At 50.2% G+C, this 17,657-nt stretch overlaps 1 protein-coding gene and 1 non-coding gene across 6 annotated transcripts; both read left to right on the top strand.

Annotated features, from left to right (window-relative positions):
• The first annotated feature begins 1,056 nt into the window (after positions 1-1,056).
• Positions 1,057-16,020, top strand: POGK (pogo transposable element derived with KRAB domain). Of its 5 annotated transcripts, XM_038542663.1 has the most exons (8): positions 1,089-1,288; positions 2,440-2,506; positions 2,662-2,686; positions 2,768-2,901; positions 8,482-8,608; positions 9,562-9,660; positions 10,931-12,422; positions 14,151-16,020. In XM_038542663.1, the coding sequence occupies exons 4-7, from the start codon at positions 2,770-2,772 to the stop codon at positions 12,400-12,402; spliced, it is 1,830 nt and encodes a 609-aa protein (XP_038398591.1). In that variant the 5' UTR covers positions 1,089-1,288; positions 2,440-2,506; positions 2,662-2,686; positions 2,768-2,769; the 3' UTR covers positions 12,403-12,422; positions 14,151-16,020. The 5 variants fall into 5 exon arrangements, with proteins under 5 accessions (XP_038398588.1, XP_038398591.1, XP_038398587.1 ...); XM_038542660.1 differs by lacking the exon at positions 2,662-2,686 and having other exon boundaries at positions 1,057-1,288; XM_038542659.1 differs by lacking the exons at positions 2,440-2,506; positions 2,662-2,686 and having other exon boundaries at positions 1,135-1,288.
• LOC119872738 lies at positions 3,913-4,047 on the top strand. The gene has a single exon (XR_005362769.1). It is a non-coding gene; the product is annotated as a small nucleolar RNA SNORA52 (small nucleolar RNA).
• Positions 16,021-17,657: the final 1,637 nt, after the last annotated feature.

Here is a 17,657-nt window from a genome sequence, read left to right as displayed (position 1 = left end):
TTAGCAAGAACCCTCCTGAGTCAGTTTAGGGAGAACTCGCCCCACCCTGGATAGCTCATCGGCCTGGCCTGCCTTCAGCAAGAATCCTCTCCCTTTACTGTCACCTCTGAATAAATTTCCACCCGACTCCCTCACTCGGTCCGTGGGCTATACTTCCCCAACTCGTCTTTGCTGTATCGAGAGTCCAGTCTACAGCTCTCTCCTCGTGTGACAGTCTTGACACCTACTTCCATATTTCTGAATATAGTCTTCCTTTCCATTTTAACAAGTGCCAGAGTAATTTTTCTTTCTTTCTTTCTTTAACGACTTCCCAACAAAAACCCAAACCCAGAATCTTTATTTCTGGAATGAGAACGGGCACGGGCGGGGCTTGTGTGCTCATGGTCCACAGAGCTGTCCTTTGAACGTTTCGGAGAAGATCCTTCTATATAGAGCTACTTCCACGAGATCACTTGTGATGAGAGAGGAGACAAACCATGAGAAAGAAGCTCTTGACTATAGGAAACAAACTGCGGATTGTTGGAGGGGAGGTGGGGGAGGGGGGTAGGGCTTGCTTTATTTAACAGGTAACAACTGCACATGCCAGGAAGTTCCTTGCCCACGTAGACAGCGATGGAAGTTCTGCACGTGGGCTTGCCAGCATGCAAGCATGCTTCCCCAAAGACCCTGGACCCCTCCTTAGTCCCCGCCGGTCCCCTGCCGGTCTACTCTTCGCAATGCATTCCTTGAAGCGTGGGGAGAGCGCCTCGAGGGCTCAGCTAAGCAAATGCAAACCCCCGCAGAATGCAAATAAGCGTCGGGACGGCGCACCCCGGGTCACGCGCGGTTAAAGCAGAGCCGGGCCCTTCCCGCCTGCTGCCCGCGGAGGGCGCCCTGAGCGCTCGAAGCCGACGGTCCCCGGGGCGGGGGTGGGGGCGGGGGCCGGGGCCGGGGAGAGCCGGGGGGCGCGGGGGCGCGGGGGCGCGGCGGCCAGGCCGGCCGGGGGACCCGAGGACGGTCCCGGGCTCGGCAGGGAGGACCGTGCGGCGGCGACTGCCGGAAACCGCGCGGGGAGGAGTGTCCGGAGCCGGCGCCGCCGAGCCCGCTGACATCAGCCGCGCTCCTCCCCTCGCCTCCCAACACCCTCAGCTCGCGGCCGGACCCTCCTCCTCCCACCACGTGTCCTCCCCGCTCCCTCCCGAGGGGCCGCGCGCACGGGAAGCCGGAGAGGCGGCCGGGATGGCGCTGTGACAGCCGGCTCGGAGCCCTCGGCGTCCCCCCGCGGCCCCGGCCGGCGCCCGGCCGCTCGGTGAGTGCGCGGGCGGCGGGCGGCGGGCGGCGGGCGCGGGGCGGCGCGGCCCTTCCCGCGGCTCCGGGGCGTTCCGGCGCCGGCGGGGGCGGGGGCGCGGGGCTGGAGCCGCGGCGGGCGCCGCCGCCTTTGTTGCGGGCCCGCCCGGGTGGCAGGCGGCGCCGGCTCCCGCCGCCCGGCAGGTGCGCGGGGCCGGGGAGGGGGCCGGGCGGCGAGAAGGGCCGAGCCGGGTGGGGGCCGGGGGCGGCGGGAGCGCTGCGGGCGCGGGGCCGCGGAGAAAGGGAAATGGGACAAGATGGCTGGAGAAACCCGAGAAACCCGAGCGCGCCCGGGGGCGCGGCGGCCGCAGGCGGGGCCGGGGGCGCGGGGGCGCGGGGCCGGGGGCGCGGGGCCGGGGGCGGCGGGCGGCAGAGGGCACCGCGCCGGGGGCACTGTCGCTGCGGGGCGCTGTCGCCTCCCCCGCCCCCGCCCCCGCCCCCGCCTCGCGCGCCGGAGCGGGCGGGGCAGGCCGCGGCCAAGTTGGGGCCCGGGCCCCGGGGCCCCGAAGCCCGGCCCGCTCTTCCCCAGACCCGCCGCCTTCGCCCGTCCTTTCTGGAAATCTCGAAGAAAGCCTACTTTGCGCTCTGCGGGGGTCTTCGCCGCGGCGGCCCCGAGACGCGCCCGCCCGCCCCCAGGAGTTGCCCGCGCCCCTAGAGGGCAGGAGCTCGGCCCTTTGTACGCGCCCGCGGCTCGGCCCGGCCGGGAGGGCGTCCGCGGCCCCGAGGCGCTGCCCGGCGCGGGTGGGCCCCGGCCGTGGCTGCCTCTGCCTCTCCGCGGGCGCTCGGGGCGCGCCTCACTAGGTGCCCCTGAGGCTCGGGCTCGGAAGATCCCTGAAGGCAGGCAGAGCGGCTCTGTGTCCTGGACCAGCTCATGGACAGAATCTTTGACTTTGGAAAATCCGGGTGATGGGTGTTCCGGGCCGGGCCTACCAACCCCCCAGTGCCGAACCGGGCCGTGGAGACAACCCCGTTGAGCAAGTGTCCGCCCTGTCTGTATTCCAGCACCTTCATCGATAGGAAGCCAACACCCCTTTCCCGCCACTTATTTCGCGTTTGGGTGGCACTGGCTGTGAGAAAGTTCTGGCTTGCAGTGCTCTTTAAAACCTCTTCCAGGAATGTTTACCCACCAGGCCTGTTCCGCTGCTGGGTCTCTACAGAACCAGTCTGGTCTCTTCCACAGGTAGCTTTTTAAATATTTGAAGACAGTCAGGTATGCTGTCTGCCTGCAGCCCCTCTTCTCATAATTAAATACGTCACCTTCCAGCTTCCTAGTGCTTTTCCTGAATCTATTCCTCCCCAGACCTGACCTGACTCTGTTTCCTTCCCTTACTCCAGCCTGAAGAGTGCTCCAGGCTAAGAGGTTTGTGCACGCTGCCCCCATCCTAGCCTTTGAAGAGTGTACACTCGTACCTGATTTTTCTCAACTGAATCTTGCTTGCAGAGATGGAGTCCACAGCCTACACTCTCAACCTGACCCTAAAAGAAGAAGAAGAGGAAGAAGAGATTCAGAGCCGGGAGCTGGAGGATGGCCCCACAGATATGCAGAAAGTCCGGATCTGCTCAGAGGGTGGATGGGTAAGTAAGAAGGTGTGAGGTCCACACAGCTCTGAGGAGAGAAGCAGGCCTGAGCCAGGCTTGTGTTAAGTCTCCTCCTCAGGCAGACATAGGAAGTAAAAATAGCCCAGCCCAGCCCGGTATGTTTGCATTCCTGAGAAAACAGTCCTGTGGCTTTAAAAGGCACTGTGAAGAATGGAGGAGCTGGTTATGGGAACAGTCTCCAGCCATGTAGCTTATCATCCTTCGGGGTGGAAATCCGAGAGGCAGAGAGAGCTTATCTCTCTGTCCTACCCCTGAATCCCCTACATCCTGCTCAGTGCCAGGCATGCTGCAGACACCAACTAAATGTTTGCTGACCTATGTTCAAGAAAAAAATATTCTGACGTTTGTGAAGATGGTAAGAAAAATTCTGTTCAGGACTGTTGAGTCAGGTGTCAGGACTGTTGCAGTAGAGGAGGGAGCTGGGGAGCTGGGGTCAACACTGAATACAGTGAGGCGAGCGGGGATTTCTAACCAGAAAATCCTCCAGAGTGGAGGGGTCAGGGGACAGAAAATTACTAAGAGGAAACTTCAAGAATGGGGGGATTCTTGCTAAACTGACTTAACAAGATTCTTGCTAAAGGCAGGCTAGGTTGATCACATGTCAGGGGGTGGGGGACTCTTTCTAAAGTGACTTAGCAGGATTCTTACTAAGATTGGGCTGGGCTAGCTGAGGACAGGAGGGGCGCCCACATGGTAGCCTGGTGGAGAAGAGGGTTCAGACTAAAGTTGGGGAAGGAGAGAGTCTGCTGCTGCTTGAAGGGAATCATTTTAAATAAGACTTGGGGCGTTGAGCTGACATGAGAGCTGCAGGAGGTGAGGACAATTGGTTCTGTGCGAACATCTCTTGTGTTAGCACACTCAGGAGAGCTGTACATCCAGCAGGCCTGAATTGAAGGGTTGGGGTGATGGGCAGCAGAGAATCTGGAACATACTCAAACAGAAAAGTTGATAGAAGCAGAGTACATTCATGAACATGTAGACGCAGCATTGTCCGTCCCGATCTCTGCCTGTCTGCTGTGGCCCACCAGGTTGCACCTGTGGGCACGGAGCACTCTGGAAGCCTCACCCAAAGAAGTGAGCAGGGCTGCAGTGGGCTTGTGCCAGGGGCGCTTCAGGAAACACCGGGGCGGGTGGCTGGTGGTGGTGGTGGTGTAATAGAGAATTATTGTTATAATTGCGTATGATTATTCATAGTACATACTGGACACCCTGACATTTGGGCATGAATGGTGAAAATCTTAAACATGCAACAAATTGACATTTCTTTTCTCTGCTTAGTTCTATGTGTGAACATTATCAGTATCCGTTATATTCTTTGTTTCCAATAGGAGATGTGTATTCATAGAATCCTGGTACTCCCAAATGTCCCGCCCAGCTCCCCTCCCACACGAGGGAATTGGGGAGCAGATGAGTTATCTACTTTGCCCCAAGGATACGCATGCACACTGACATTTGTTCTTAAAAATGCCTGTTGAGCTGGACTCTTAAGAGTAGTGCATTTTGTTGTATGTTATACCTCAATTTAAAAAAAGAAAAAATAATAATACACTACCAGCCCCTGGGCTTGCAGCCTGGCTCTGTAGGCTGCATTGCCCTTGTCTTTTTGTGTTCTCTCCCTATCCCATCCTTCTCCCTGGCCTGATCCCTTGCAGCTGGGGAGACCTTGAAGACAGGAGTCCCTCCCATGTAGCATGGAGCAAGACTTCCCGGCAGTAGAGACCTCGGACTTTAAGGCTAAATTGGCTATCCCAGAACATCTTGATAGCATGGAAAACCTTAGAAAATGAGTACAGGGATGGTGGACATTGAAGTATGGCAGGACAGCGAGAAGAGATCAAGGTGAAGACCATGCTTGGCTGAGAAAGGAGGCAGGGGCCTGGCTTTTGGGGCCTCCAGGCCATCTGTAGTTACTGAGCACAGTGGTGATGTTCTTAGGACAAGATCTCTAGTCTCCTGCAGTTGCCACTCTTGTGAGGAAGGTAGGGAAGTGAATGCAATTCATAGTATGGTATTCAGAGTGTAGTGGGGGAAGTTGGCTCAGGTGTGGGGTGTCATTCAGACTGGAGAACTCAAGAGACTCTTGGCAGAAGGGAAGCATGGACCTACCTAGTCTTGAGCAGTAGGCAGGTTGACTCCCAGGCCCATCCCCTCCTGGGGACATTTGGCAATATCTGGAGACATTTTTGGCTCTCATGATTTGGATAGGGGTTGGGGAGTGGAAGATCCTACTAGGCCTCTCCCCAGAACACTGCTAATCCATCTATAGTACCCAGGACAGCCCCCACCACAAAGAATTATCTGGCTCAAAATGTCATTCATGCCAAGGTTGAAAAACCCTTCTTTAGGACATTACGCTAGGGGAAGAAAAGAAATGAATCTGTTCCTTAAATAGATATTTTGGTTGTAGAGAATTGTGTTAGGGTGATCAATAAAAGCCCTTCCAACATAAGAACCTTGCTACGTATTAGGATAATATTCCATAGGAGAGTTGGAGTAGAAATAGAGTTTCAAGTAGAGAAAAGGAAAAACACGCCTTGAACTGAATCTTACGAGTGGCACTGGCCAGGGGGAGGGACAGGGCCTGCACTCCAGACTCCCGAAAGCATATGCAAAAGCATCGGAGAGGAAAGCTGTGTGCAGTTAGGAGCAGCCCCTGTAGCTAAGTGGCCTGCTGAAAAAGCATGGGCTTTGGAAGTCAGACTCTCTAACTCTGACTGCAGGCAAGTTACTTAGCAGCTGTTTCCTCACTCATAATAAATAGTGGGTAGTGATTCTCATATCTTAATATTATTTAAAGGATTCAATAAGATAAAGGGTTCAACAAGGTAATCTATTTAAGCGTGTAAGAAGGAGCGCCCTGCCCGGTGTCTGACATCCAGCAGGCACCATCTTGGTGCACTGGTAACAACCCCTTGCCCTGAGATCCCTGCCACCCTCATTGGGTAGTTAGGCCACTTCATCAGTGAGGCTGTGCAGTGTTACCCTTGGAGATGAGCATTAGAACGCCAGCTTGCCAGCAGAGTAAGGCAGTACACGGCTAGAGGCAGGAGTGCCTATCTGATGTGTCCTGGATCTTCTGAGGAAAGGAAAGGGGACGGGGGCCAAGAAAGGGTATCTGGGGATTGAACACAGGCTGCCTGACTTCTGAGTGTGGCCCAGGGCTGGCCCTGTTTACCTTCTGCTGTGCTTAGCCAGATGAAAAGCCTCTGTGGAGAGAGGGGAGGCATGCACCACAGGGCCTGGCTGAAGGCTTGCTCAATTCTCACAGAGGGTTGCTGTGAGGGGAATTTCTAAGCCACTGTACTGTGTGTCTCCAGAGCATAATGTGGGCTTGTTTGAAGATCCTCTGTGGATCAGTCATAAGTGTATGAGGAGACGAATCTGGCCCCAGCCAGCCTCTAGCCACCTTCTCACAACATCAGGGCTCCTGGTGTTTTTACCAGGCCAAGGATGTGTTACCTTTCTGAGTATCGATAGCCCCTCTGAAATGACAGGCATGGCTAGTCCTGTGTCCCATTTTATCAGCAAAGGGAAAGGGACTATAAATAGGTCTGGCCTAGATCTGGAATTTCCTAGGGAGAGAAAAGGCCAGAGGGAGGGTTGTTCAAAAGTCTGGGAAGTGGGCAGGGGTGGGGTAGAGAATCCCTGGCTGCCTGGCTTTCCAGATTGATGAAGCCTGCGGAAGGCCTAGAGATCCGTCCACTTTTACCTCCTAGTGTCTCACACATACTCCAAAGGGGAGGCTTACTTCTGTGACAGATAAAATTTAATGATCATTTGAAGCCGTTCTAAGTGGAATAAGGGAAGGGAAATTCGGATATTGTTTGCTTAAATCAAAAGGACATTTTTAAGTGATTACTGTCTACGAGAAGTGTGTTAGGCTGAGGGAAATGGAATAACCATAGGTTTTGCACTCAGTGAGCTTGTACTGCAGAAGAAGAAGCTGACAAGGAAACCAAAAGAATACTGCGTTGTGATAAGTGCCACCGTAGTGTTGAGCCCAGGTATCATGGGAACGTGTAGGTGGGCACACAGCCCAGGTCAGGGTGGGCTTCCCAGGGAACAGGACATCTAGGCTAAGTCTTGGAAGATGGGTGGGACGGGGGGGATGTGTGGGTGTTAGCCGGATCAAGAATGAGGAGGAGCTCTGAGGCAGTGGGAGAGCAATGTGCAGGGACGTGAAAGGTCAAAGAGTAAGCATGGAGTATAGCTGTGCACGGAGGTGGGGGAGAGGGGGCGGCTGGCCATCAGGGAGGACAGTTTACTTTGTAGGGGCTGGAGCCTTGAACCCAGAGAGTGCCAGGTCCAAATCTCCACCCTGCCATTTATTGGCCGTGTGACTTTGACCAGCAGCAAGGCCTCTCCGAGCCCATTTCCTTCTTGATTAAATGGGGTTGTTGGAAAAAACAGATAAAGCAGTTACAGGGGCCTTTCCCTAAGAAGTGCTCCCTGCATATAGGGTGCTGAGAGTGGGAAGGGAGGATGTGGACTTTGGGAATAAGGGGAAATGCCAGTATGTCATGCCAGTCACATGACTGATGGCTGGACACCTGAAGAAGCTACAGACAGTGCAGACATGAATTTTCTAAGCTGATGAAAACTGGGTTCATCATCACCCAGGCTCTGGATTCAGCCTTGGAGAATAGCTTTGAATGCAGTAATGCAAAGAAACCAGCCCAAAACCCTGGCCCAGTGATCTCCGATCACTGAATATGATGAACTTTGGAGGCTTTTTAGTGACTGAAAGAAACATCATGGTTAAAAAAAAAAGATATGTAGTTGGATGAGCAAGAGGAGGTTGGTGTGGGTGGCCTAGCTGCCGGTGCCCCCTCCCACTGTGTCCCCTCCCACAGTGCTGGGGGAGGGGGAACAGTGGGGAGAGCCTTGGAGCTGCCTTCTCTGCCCTTAGGGCTTTCTGCAGAAGGTCTAGGCATGAAAGCAAACTAGTTTGCTCTGGTGTCTCATTACATAAATTTAAGCTCTAATTAGCTCTCCTCTCAGATCGTAGGTTGGAAAAGGCCAAATGAGGCCCCCTCACTGGTTCCTCCCCGGGCTTTGGGTTCTGAGTCAAACGCTAAGGCTGGTGCCCCTGGAAAAGGAAACAGTACCCAGGACCCCCCCCCCGCCCCCCCCCCGTCCCCCCTCCCCCGCCCCCACTGGGCTAGGGATCTGCAGATGAGAAAAGGCAGGGGACGTGTTGTCTTGGTGGGGGAACTGCCCCAGGGTGTCTGCTTGGGTGTGGGTGCTCCTGGCTCCAGAGTGGGGGGGCTAAGCCAAGACCAGCTGTCCCCGCAGTGGATGTCCCCGCCTGGTGACCTGGTGATCTGTGCTGGGGAGTTTTTCTCCTCGGGGTGCTGCTCTGCCTGTCTGTGGGCCAAGGCAGTGATGGGTACTCAGCAGGGCAGGCGGGGCCTGTGCTGTGTCCTAGGGTGCCTCTAGGAGCTGTGGTGAATGTGATGGAGCATGTCGAGGCCCCTCCCTTCTAGGATGAAAGGGTGTGAGTCTGTGTCTGCGTGTGCCTGTTAGTCGTTGAGAAAGGCCTGTTCGCTATTTCAGGTGCCCGCCCTATTCGATGAGGTGGCCATATATTTTTCCGACGAGGAGTGGGAAGTTTTGACGGAGCAACAAAAGGCCCTCTACCGGGAAGTCATGAGGATGAATTATGAAACTGTCCTGTCCCTGGGTAAAGCTTTGTTTTCCTTTGTCTCCTGGAAGCCCTGAGCCCAGAGAATTGTTTCCATGTCTCTTCTCTGGTGTCCAACATCCCTTTCTCCTGAACTTGGATTCTGTCCCCTTGATGCCTGTGCCCGTTTAATTTCCTGTTTTTGCTTTAGGCAGGATATAAATATTGTGTCCTCCTACTCAGCAACTTGTGCCAGCTCTCTGAACCATCCTCATTCAACCCAGGTGTTCACATAGAGTCATAACCTGGGGCATCTGGGTGGCTCAGTCGGTTAAGGGTCCGCCTCTTGATTTCATCTCAGGTCATGAGATCAGGGTCGTGAGATCAGAGCCCTGCATCGGGCTCTGTGTGGTGTCTGCTTAAAACTTTCTCTCCCTCTCCCTCTGCCCCCTACCCACCACATGCTCGTGCACGCATTCTCTTTCTCTCTCAAATAAATAAATAAATCTTAAAAAAAAAAAAAAAGACATAACCTAAGAAATGTCACCACAAGTCTGGACCTGTGTTCCATATATTCCTTAGGAAGCCTCATTCTTGCCCTGTCCAGCCTCAGTTGCGTGGGAACATACCACCAGAGAATCCTGGTTCCCCTCCCAGCATTGATAATCTACATAGTTAGAGTGTAACCAGTTGGAAGCATTTCCTGAGTTGCTCATACATGTACCAGAATGTCACTGGATCCACCAAGTCCCTGCTAAATGCAGCTCTTTTTTTGTTGTTGCTAGTACCAGCCCTCCTTAGCAAAGATCCATAAATTCCCTTGGACAGACTAACTTCCTATTATATTTTTTCTTTAAGTACCCCTGAGCCCTTTCCCCCATCTTTTGTGTATCTCCACATTGAGAATAGCATGTGCATGGGAGGGTATTTCTTAAGTATTATAAAGTACTACTTTTGGCAGTGTTTCAAGACAGTAACACACAGCTGTTACCTGTTTTATTTCCTATAAACAGAATTCCCATTCCCTAAGCCAGACATGATCACTCGATTGGAAGGGGACGAGGAGTCTCAGAATTCTGATGAATGGCAGCTCCATGGAGGAACCTTTGCAGGTACTACAATTAAACCACTCCAGCATCCATCCAATAGGGGAGCATTGTGAGGCTGGATCTTCCATATACGTTGTGTGGTGTATTTAACAGTAAGGCAGGGTTATGAGGCAGAATGATTATGGGCTTTGGAGTTTCAAAATCTTTCCAGTGCTGTGTGACTTTAGGCCATTTCATTCACCTCTCTGAGCCTCCATTCCTTCCTCTGTCAGCTGTGGGTGATATGTCTCAATGTGCAGTGTTGTATGTGCATGCAGCATACTGAAGCTTGTATGGCATCTGGTCCAGCGCACATCCTAGGGGAAGGAGGCCACCTCAGTAGTACACCAAGTACCTCTGAAAGCCAAGGAAAATCACATGACGAAGCATGTGGCCAGCAAGAGCAAATGTAGTACATATGTGAGCAAATATATCTGAGAAGCACATGGTCCTTTATCAGGCATCATAGTTAGGACAACAGTTGGATAAATACAGCTTTCAAGCAGCCACTGGTTTTATTCACCTTCTCTATAGCTAAGAGTTTAAAATGCCACATTTCATTGATTCTAAGACGTGCTTTCCCCCCCACCCCATCTTGTTAACATCTCTGAAATTAAGAATGCCTCTTAGAATTAATGGCATTTTTTCCTTTTTTAGTGGTATATCTTACAACTGATGGCATCTTAGTTTTGGTGAGATAGGATAATTTTCCAAGTCCTATTCAGTTTCTGTGACCACCTTCTAAATACATGTATACAATGAAACCCAGTTCTGACATTAGTAGAAGGAACTAGTTTTCTGCCTTAAAAGCTTAGCTGTGCTAAGTATGGTTTTGCCATAGATTTTTTTGGTTTAAGGAATATGATGCAGGCCATGATGCATCTAAATTCTGGACTCTTATATGGTAGTATGGGTTTTATTTGACTTCTCCCCCACATAAAAATATTTTGACCCAAACATGGCCCACAGAGCAACCATGTGATCCAGGTTTTACCTGTGTTCAGTTCCCCACTCTGGCACTTTCTAGCTCACCTACCTGGATTTATCACTTCAGCTTCATCTGCAAAGCAGGAGTAATGATGATATATAGGTATTATTGGAATTGGATGTAGCAGTCCGTAAGAATTGGCATGTGAGTAAGGACTTAGGAAATGCTATCTGTTATTAAAGTTACTGCTTTGGGTAAACTTCAGATTAAGATATTCTTAGTATTTGAATCCAAAAAATCAGGGAACTGGCCAGAAACTATTATAAGTACTGTCATTATCTTTGCCCCTCCCCGTTTGTCTCCCAGAAAATGAGGAGTCTGATGTCAAGCCCCCAGACTGGGCCGGCCAGATGCATGCCACCCCACAGTTTGCTCAGCCCCAGCACCTAGACGGGTTTGGCCTCCGCCTGCCTCGAGACCTCACGGATCTGCCCGAGTGGAGTGAGGGGTACCCCTTCTACATGGCCATGGGCTTCCCAGGGTATGACCTCTCGGCGGACGAGATTGCCGGGAAGCTCCAGTTCAGCAGGGGCATGCGGCGCAGTTACGACGCGGGATTCAAGTTAATGGTGGTGGAGTATGCCGAGAGCACCAACAACTGCCAGGCGGCCAAGCAGTTTGGAGTGCTGGAAAAGAATGTGCGAGACTGGCGCAAAGTGAAGCCGCAGCTCCAGAACGCCCATGCCATGCGGCGGGCCTTCCGCGGTCCCAAAAACGGTCGCTTCGCCCTGGTGGACCAGCGTGTGGCCGAGTATGTCAGGTACATGCAGGCCAAAGGGGACCCAATCACCAGGGAAGCGATGCAGCTGAAAGCTCTCGAGATCGCCCAAGAAATGAACATTCCGGAGAAGGGGTTCAAGGCTAGCTTGGGCTGGTGTCGAAGAATGATGCGAAGGTATGACTTGTCCCTGAGGCATAAAGTGCCTGTGCCCCAGCAGCTGCCCGAAGACCTGACCGAGAAGCTTGTCACATACCAGCGGAGTGTCCTGGCGCTGCGCAGGGCGCACGACTACCAGGTGGCTCAGATGGGCAATGCCGACGAGACGCCCATTTGTCTAGAGGTGCCGTCGCGGGTGACTGTGGACAACCAGGGCGAAAAGCCTGTCTTGGTCAAGACGCCTGGCAGGGAGAAACTAAAAATCACAGCGATGCTCGGTGTCTTGGCAGATGGGAGGAAGCTGCCTCCGTACATCATTTTGAGGGGCACGTACATCCCCCCCGGGAAGTTCCCCAGTGGGATGGAAATCCGCTGCCACCGGTACGGGTGGATGACAGAGGACTTGATGCAGGACTGGTTGGAGGTAGTGTGGCGGCGGAGGACGGGTGCAGCACCCAAACAGCGTGGGATGCTGATCCTGAACGGCTTCCGTGGCCACGCCACTGATTCTGTGAAGAGCTCCATGGAGAGCATGAACACCGACATGGTTATCATCCCTGGGGGCCTGACCTCGCAGCTGCAGGTGTTGGATGTAGTGGTCTACAAGCCGCTAAATGACAGCGTCCGGGCCCAGTACTCCAACTGGCTTCTGGCAGGGAACCTGGCACTGAGCCCCACTGGCAATGCCAAGAAGCCGCCCCTGGGGCTCTTCCTCGAGTGGGTCATGGTGGCGTGGAATAGCATCTCCAGTGAATCCATCGTCCAGGGGTTCAAGAAGTGCCACATCTCCAGCAATTTGGAAGATGAAGATGACGTCCTGTGGGAGATTGAGAGTGAGCTTCCAGGAGGAGGGGAGGCGCCCAAAGAATGCGATACGGAGAGTGCGCCGGAGGGCAACTGACAGCCGAGGGGAGAGCTAAGGTAACCAGGCAGCCATCGGCACATACCTGGCGCCCGCACTGACGGCCCGGTTTGTGGTCCACAGATACCCTTCCTCTTGCCGTTACTTTCTTGTGCTTCCGAGAACTCTCAAGCCTATGGTATAGTACCCTACGTAACAGGCCAGCAGCCTCTCCTTTATGTCAGTCTTGTGTTGCGTGGCTTACTCTGTGGGTGTTTTGCTCTGAGGCCCGGACCTGGGAGCACTTGTATAGTACATAACATGAGCCAAGAGAGAGTTACCGGAACATTTCATCTGAGAGCCATCGTGCTCAAAGAAATGATTTGGGCCTGAAAGAGCATAGTTAGCAAGAGGTTTTGCCAGAAAGCCGACTGGCCTGTAGGACCATGATGTAGGGAGAACACTCTGGTGTAGGGGAGAGCACTGTGTGCTGTGGGCCTCACCTCCATGCTTGAGTGGTCTGCAGAAGCCCACGGGGGTGTGAAAACGGTAGCTTAGACTTGCTTTTCCCATGAAGTTCAAAAGTGTTTTTAAAACATCTCTTAGTCTCATCATGACCTTCACATGGATGGAATGAGCAATTGCAATAATTTCTTATAGCCCACTGATGTCTGAAGGGAGATATTTCTAAATTGAATCTTTGCACCAAAAAAAGAAAAGAAAACAGGGCACATATCTGGGACTACAGTGAATAAAGTCCAAGGCCTGGAATTTTCAGAGTTGAATATAGAAGGGGAGCAGCTTTAAGAGGAATCGGGGAGTGCAGATGAACACACCACTGGTGGAGGCAAGTCTACACCACACACACACACACACACACACCTTGAGATGAGAGAGCGGCCAACCAGGTACACTGAGGGAACATGTGGAAAGAACATACAATTCATTTTACCCTCTTGCTCTTGTCTCCCTGATGGTCAATTTATTTCCCTATTTAATATGAAGGGTCATTCCATTTTCTACAGAGGACCCAAAACTACCTTGACATTTCTTTTGTGGCGTAACTCCACGTTCCATCCTACTTGCTGTTTTCTTCAAGGGAAGTGCTAACTCAAATCTTTCATCCCACTCCTTGCTGTATAAGTGCAAGAGTGACTTCTGTCTCTGTCCCTGCCCTCAGATCGAATCGTACGCATACTACTGAACCCCACTGTGATTCTGAGACCCCTAGATGCTGTCTCCACTGGGAGTTCTGTCAGTCCTCCAGCAGAGTGTTCTTACTGTTCCATTCATATCACCGAAACTGCTTTCTCCCCCCTCACGTCCCTTCCCTCTCTCTTCATGAATTCCACCTCCTTTTCTGCTAACCAACCTCCGCTGGATATCAAACTTTGAGTTATAGTGAATTTTTAATTTTCTCATTTTACTTTTTTCTGCACCCCCTTCCTTGTTAGATAACATTTTTTTCTTTTCTAAGCTCTTTACTACCAAAAGAGGAGAGGGAAGAGACAGGGCTAGGCTGCAGCTGTGAAGGTAGGCATGTACGTCCGATACCAAATGTGACCTTTTTTGCCCATCATGACCACCACTTCTCTCTACAGCTGCACTTTTGTGAGCTGAAGAAGTGATAGAAGTAGGGATTCTCAGGAAGCAGGAGTTTTAGGAGGGGATAGACGGCCATAAAACTGCCTCTACTCATGTCTTTGGAAGTCTGACTAATGGAATAATTGTGTTTGTTAAAATGTATATGATTTCTAAAATCCAAAATCTAAGGGTTAATTCATACTTAGGTTCTCTCTGTTTTCCAGCAAATGGAACTATTTGAAACAGGTGAGGAGGAAAATCCTCAAGAAGATTCCTCAAAGTGTGGATGCACAGGGAACAGCAAAAGGCCACAGGGCTCGGAACAAGCCCGTCTGGACAGCAGCCTGTGTACCCCATCCTGTGATACAGCCTAACCCCGCCCCACATCCACAAGGTGTCAGAAAAGGTGTCTGGGACCCTCGATTTCAGCAGAGACATGATTAGGGAGAAACTGCTTCTGCCCCATTTTTTGTTTAGAGATTAATCCATGTGTCCACTAAAAAACCCTGTAAATATGAATGAACAAAGGTATTTCCTGGAGAAGAGACCATTTGTTCAACACCAACAAGAGACTCATATGGGCCCAACTCCACTGGTGTCCTTTCTGTGGAGCAAACCTCAAGTAAATGTTTTCTTTTGCCTTTAAAAATGCTTCCAAGAGTAGAACCTGTCCCCACACAGGTTAAAACTACAGAAAAGGCTTTATGGAAATGAGTCTTTTATGTATACCTGCTACTTATACATTTCCTCTTTTGGAAAAATGAAAATACTAATGATAGCAAAATTCAGACATACTGGCCTGGTGCCAGCAGATGGCTTTTCTACAGACAAATTAGGTTAGTGTGGAAGATACAGGTTAAAATAAACTGTGCTGTTTTATTTATCTTCCTAATCTGGTCGGCAGCTAGAATTTTTTAGGGTCTTCTTTAATGGCTCTGTTTGTCATTATACTTAATGATAGGGCAGCATTTAGTACACAAGCTCTTCTGTTTCTCAGGCTGCCTGCAGAAGAAGTCACCATAAATTATCTGCTGTCTACATGGTACAAGGCTCATTGACTCATCTGATACTTGTTTTGTTCATTTCTTTAATATTTTTATCACAAGGGTATGAGAGGACATGGGCCTTTAGCCACAAGCTGTTTCAGTACTTTAAATCTCTACCCTGCAGGAATAGATGGGAGGTCTTTGAATTTTTACATTATAGAAATTTGCATTCCCACATAAGTTGTCATGAGAACATTCCTTCTAAGCTTATCTGTGCTACAAAAAATATGCCAGGACCTTATAGACAAAGCCACTGCTAGAAATGTCATTCCAATGTCAGATCTGAGTAACAGTAACCACTTTTCCTTGTAGACTCAGCTCATTTATAGATCATACTGTTCTTGGCATCTTGAAACACCTATTTCTACTCAGGTACTCATTTTCCTATTAGTGATTCACCTTTCTCATTTTTTTAAAACCAGTTTTCCTCCAAGGGAGTTGTGGGGATGGGGGAGATACTTTCACTTAGTTTCTGGTATCTGAATAACTTTCAGTGTTTGAATTGTCTCCCCATTTGCTTTCACCAATACTGAATTGTGTTACCACAAATGGCATCCAAATCCCACTACTTTGCATTCCAGAAGTTTCCATCCCCTCCACTTCCACTTAATTTCTCCTCCACTGTCCTGGTTCCTGGCCCTTCCTCTTACGTCCTGTTTTACTTGCTTTGGGAGCTTAAATGATTTTATAAGACCTAATTTTGGGTTCCTGTACTGGAGCCATAGTTTTCTTACGGAAAAGAGTAGAAAATGGGCTCAAGTCCTATTTCATTCCACCAACACCTTCTTGAGTCTCATCATCAGCTGATAGATGATGCCTTACAGGTTGCATAGCACTGGAACTTTCCTAGAGTAATGGCTCTACTGTCAGGGTTTTTCTGGGCTCATTCTTCCAGACTTAATTATGATCTATGCTTAACAGAGTCCCAGTACAACTATTTTGCAGAATGGCTATTACCCTAGAATTACTATAGCACATATTGAGACATAGTTGTACTCCCCAGTAGATAGAAATCGACCCCAACAATAAACTTTGATAATAAAGACAATGGGCTATGGTGGTTTTATTTATTTACCTGCTAGCATTGTGAAAGGTCACACTTCAAACAATCATTTACGCTTTATTCTCCATTCAGTTTGGGGTATGTTTGTGTATGTAATATCCTGGGATGGTAACATAAATGTTGGTGTCTGAAGACAAAGGAAAATGGTATATATGGTTTCAAACTGAATTAAAAGGCAGGAGGTGTTGGGATGCCTGGCATGAATAGCTTTTTTCCTCAGTCACATCTCAGATGCTCTCAGGGATGGTACGTTACCAAATCACATGGAGGAAATCCATAAAGGGATATTAATCTCAGTGAGGGCATGCTAGGAAGTTGATGAACAGAGAAGAAAACTCAGTATCCTGTTTTCATAAATTTCTTGAAAAAACGAAAGCATGAAGAACCTACATCCCTTTTCATGGTGTGCTTTAAATCAAATAAGTCCTGATGATCTACCATACCCACAGATTCAATGAAATTAGTAGTCTACTATCTAAGAACAATCCAGACATTTTTCCTTTGTTTAAGCCATCAGAATCCAGCACTGAACCAATCTGTTGGCCACAGCACCTAAGTCTGACTCCTAAAACCAAGCTTCCTTACCCTTATTCTGCATCCTAAAGGCATTTTGGCAGGAGCCAAAATATGATGGAACACAGGCATTTATCTAATGGTCAAACAGTAATCCTTTAGAAGTTAATTGTGAGGTGCAGTCAGAAACATCCAGATCGCTTCAGGCAATGGTGGGGGGTCAGGGTGGGTAGTGTCTGAGGAACCTGTACTTGGTCCCAGCAGGGGGTGATCAAGGCAATGAGAATATGTGCAAATCCAGCATGGGATGCCTGGTATAATGTAAGGTGGGCCTTATCCAACCTGGTTTACATAGTGACACACCTGTAGCTAAAAGGCCATTACATTCCTGCAGGAAAAATAAGCTTTATTCTAATTTCGAAATTACCTAGTTTCTAACAGCTTTTTCCTCACTGGGAGAGTTACTTTTTTAAATGCTTGGTAATAAGCAGTCACGATTTCACTTTGGATCCCACAGTTGGCAACAGTTGGGAGTTGGAACCAACCTTCGGTGGAACACAGGTGTTCACATCTTTCAGGGCATCTCTTGAAAAAGCCTAAGTATCCCTCTACCTTCAACACCATCTTTCACTTTACAAAATGATTCCGGAGGAAAACTGGCACAGAAAGTAGATTTTCATGTAGGCACAAGAGACATGAGGCAAACAGAGTCCTCTGGTGTCCTGTGGTCCCACCAGGGTAGGTGGCTGAGGATGTGGACCACACACTAGGGAGCAGCAGGACTTCCATGGGAGCTGCCATTGCAACAGGCAGCCAGCTGAGGCTCCTGGCTGCTTTCCATCGAAGGACTGCATGGAATTTAACACATACTCAGCAGTAAGGCCCCAGATCTACGAATAGCCCCAAACCAAATCATTACATACAGCTGAGTATCCGTCCAAATTCTTCTAAACCTGAAAAATTATCTAAAACTCTAAAGGACTTTTCAGACTTGCACCAAGAACTGAAACTAAGGTGTTTAATTTTTCTTTTCAGTCCACACATCACAAAAGGAAGAAATGACCTACATACCTAAGTTGGAACCTGTTTTTTAATCTTTCAAATCCACC

Source organism: Canis lupus, chromosome 7 (assembly GCF_011100685.1).
Source record: "Canis lupus familiaris isolate Mischka breed German Shepherd chromosome 7, alternate assembly UU_Cfam_GSD_1.0, whole genome shotgun sequence".
NCBI lineage: Eukaryota > Metazoa > Chordata > Mammalia > Carnivora > Canidae > Canis > Canis lupus.
This window is presented reverse-complemented; position numbering and strand designations above follow the sequence as displayed.

What these genes read in the sequence shown, in the direction of transcription:
- POGK (XM_038542660.1), top strand. Translation starts at nt 2,770, where the DNA reads ATGGAGTCCACAGCCTACACTCTCAACCTGACCCTAAAAGAAGAAGAA. An exon ending in TCTGCTCAGAGGGTGGATGG is followed by an intron (nt 2,902 to 8,481) that starts GTAAGTAAGAAG and finishes TCGCTATTTCAG; the next exon opens with GTGCCCGCCCTATTCGATGA. An exon ending in CCATGGAGGAACCTTTGCAG is followed by an intron (nt 9,661 to 10,930) that starts GTACTACAATTA and finishes TTTGTCTCCCAG; the next exon opens with AAAATGAGGAGTCTGATGTC.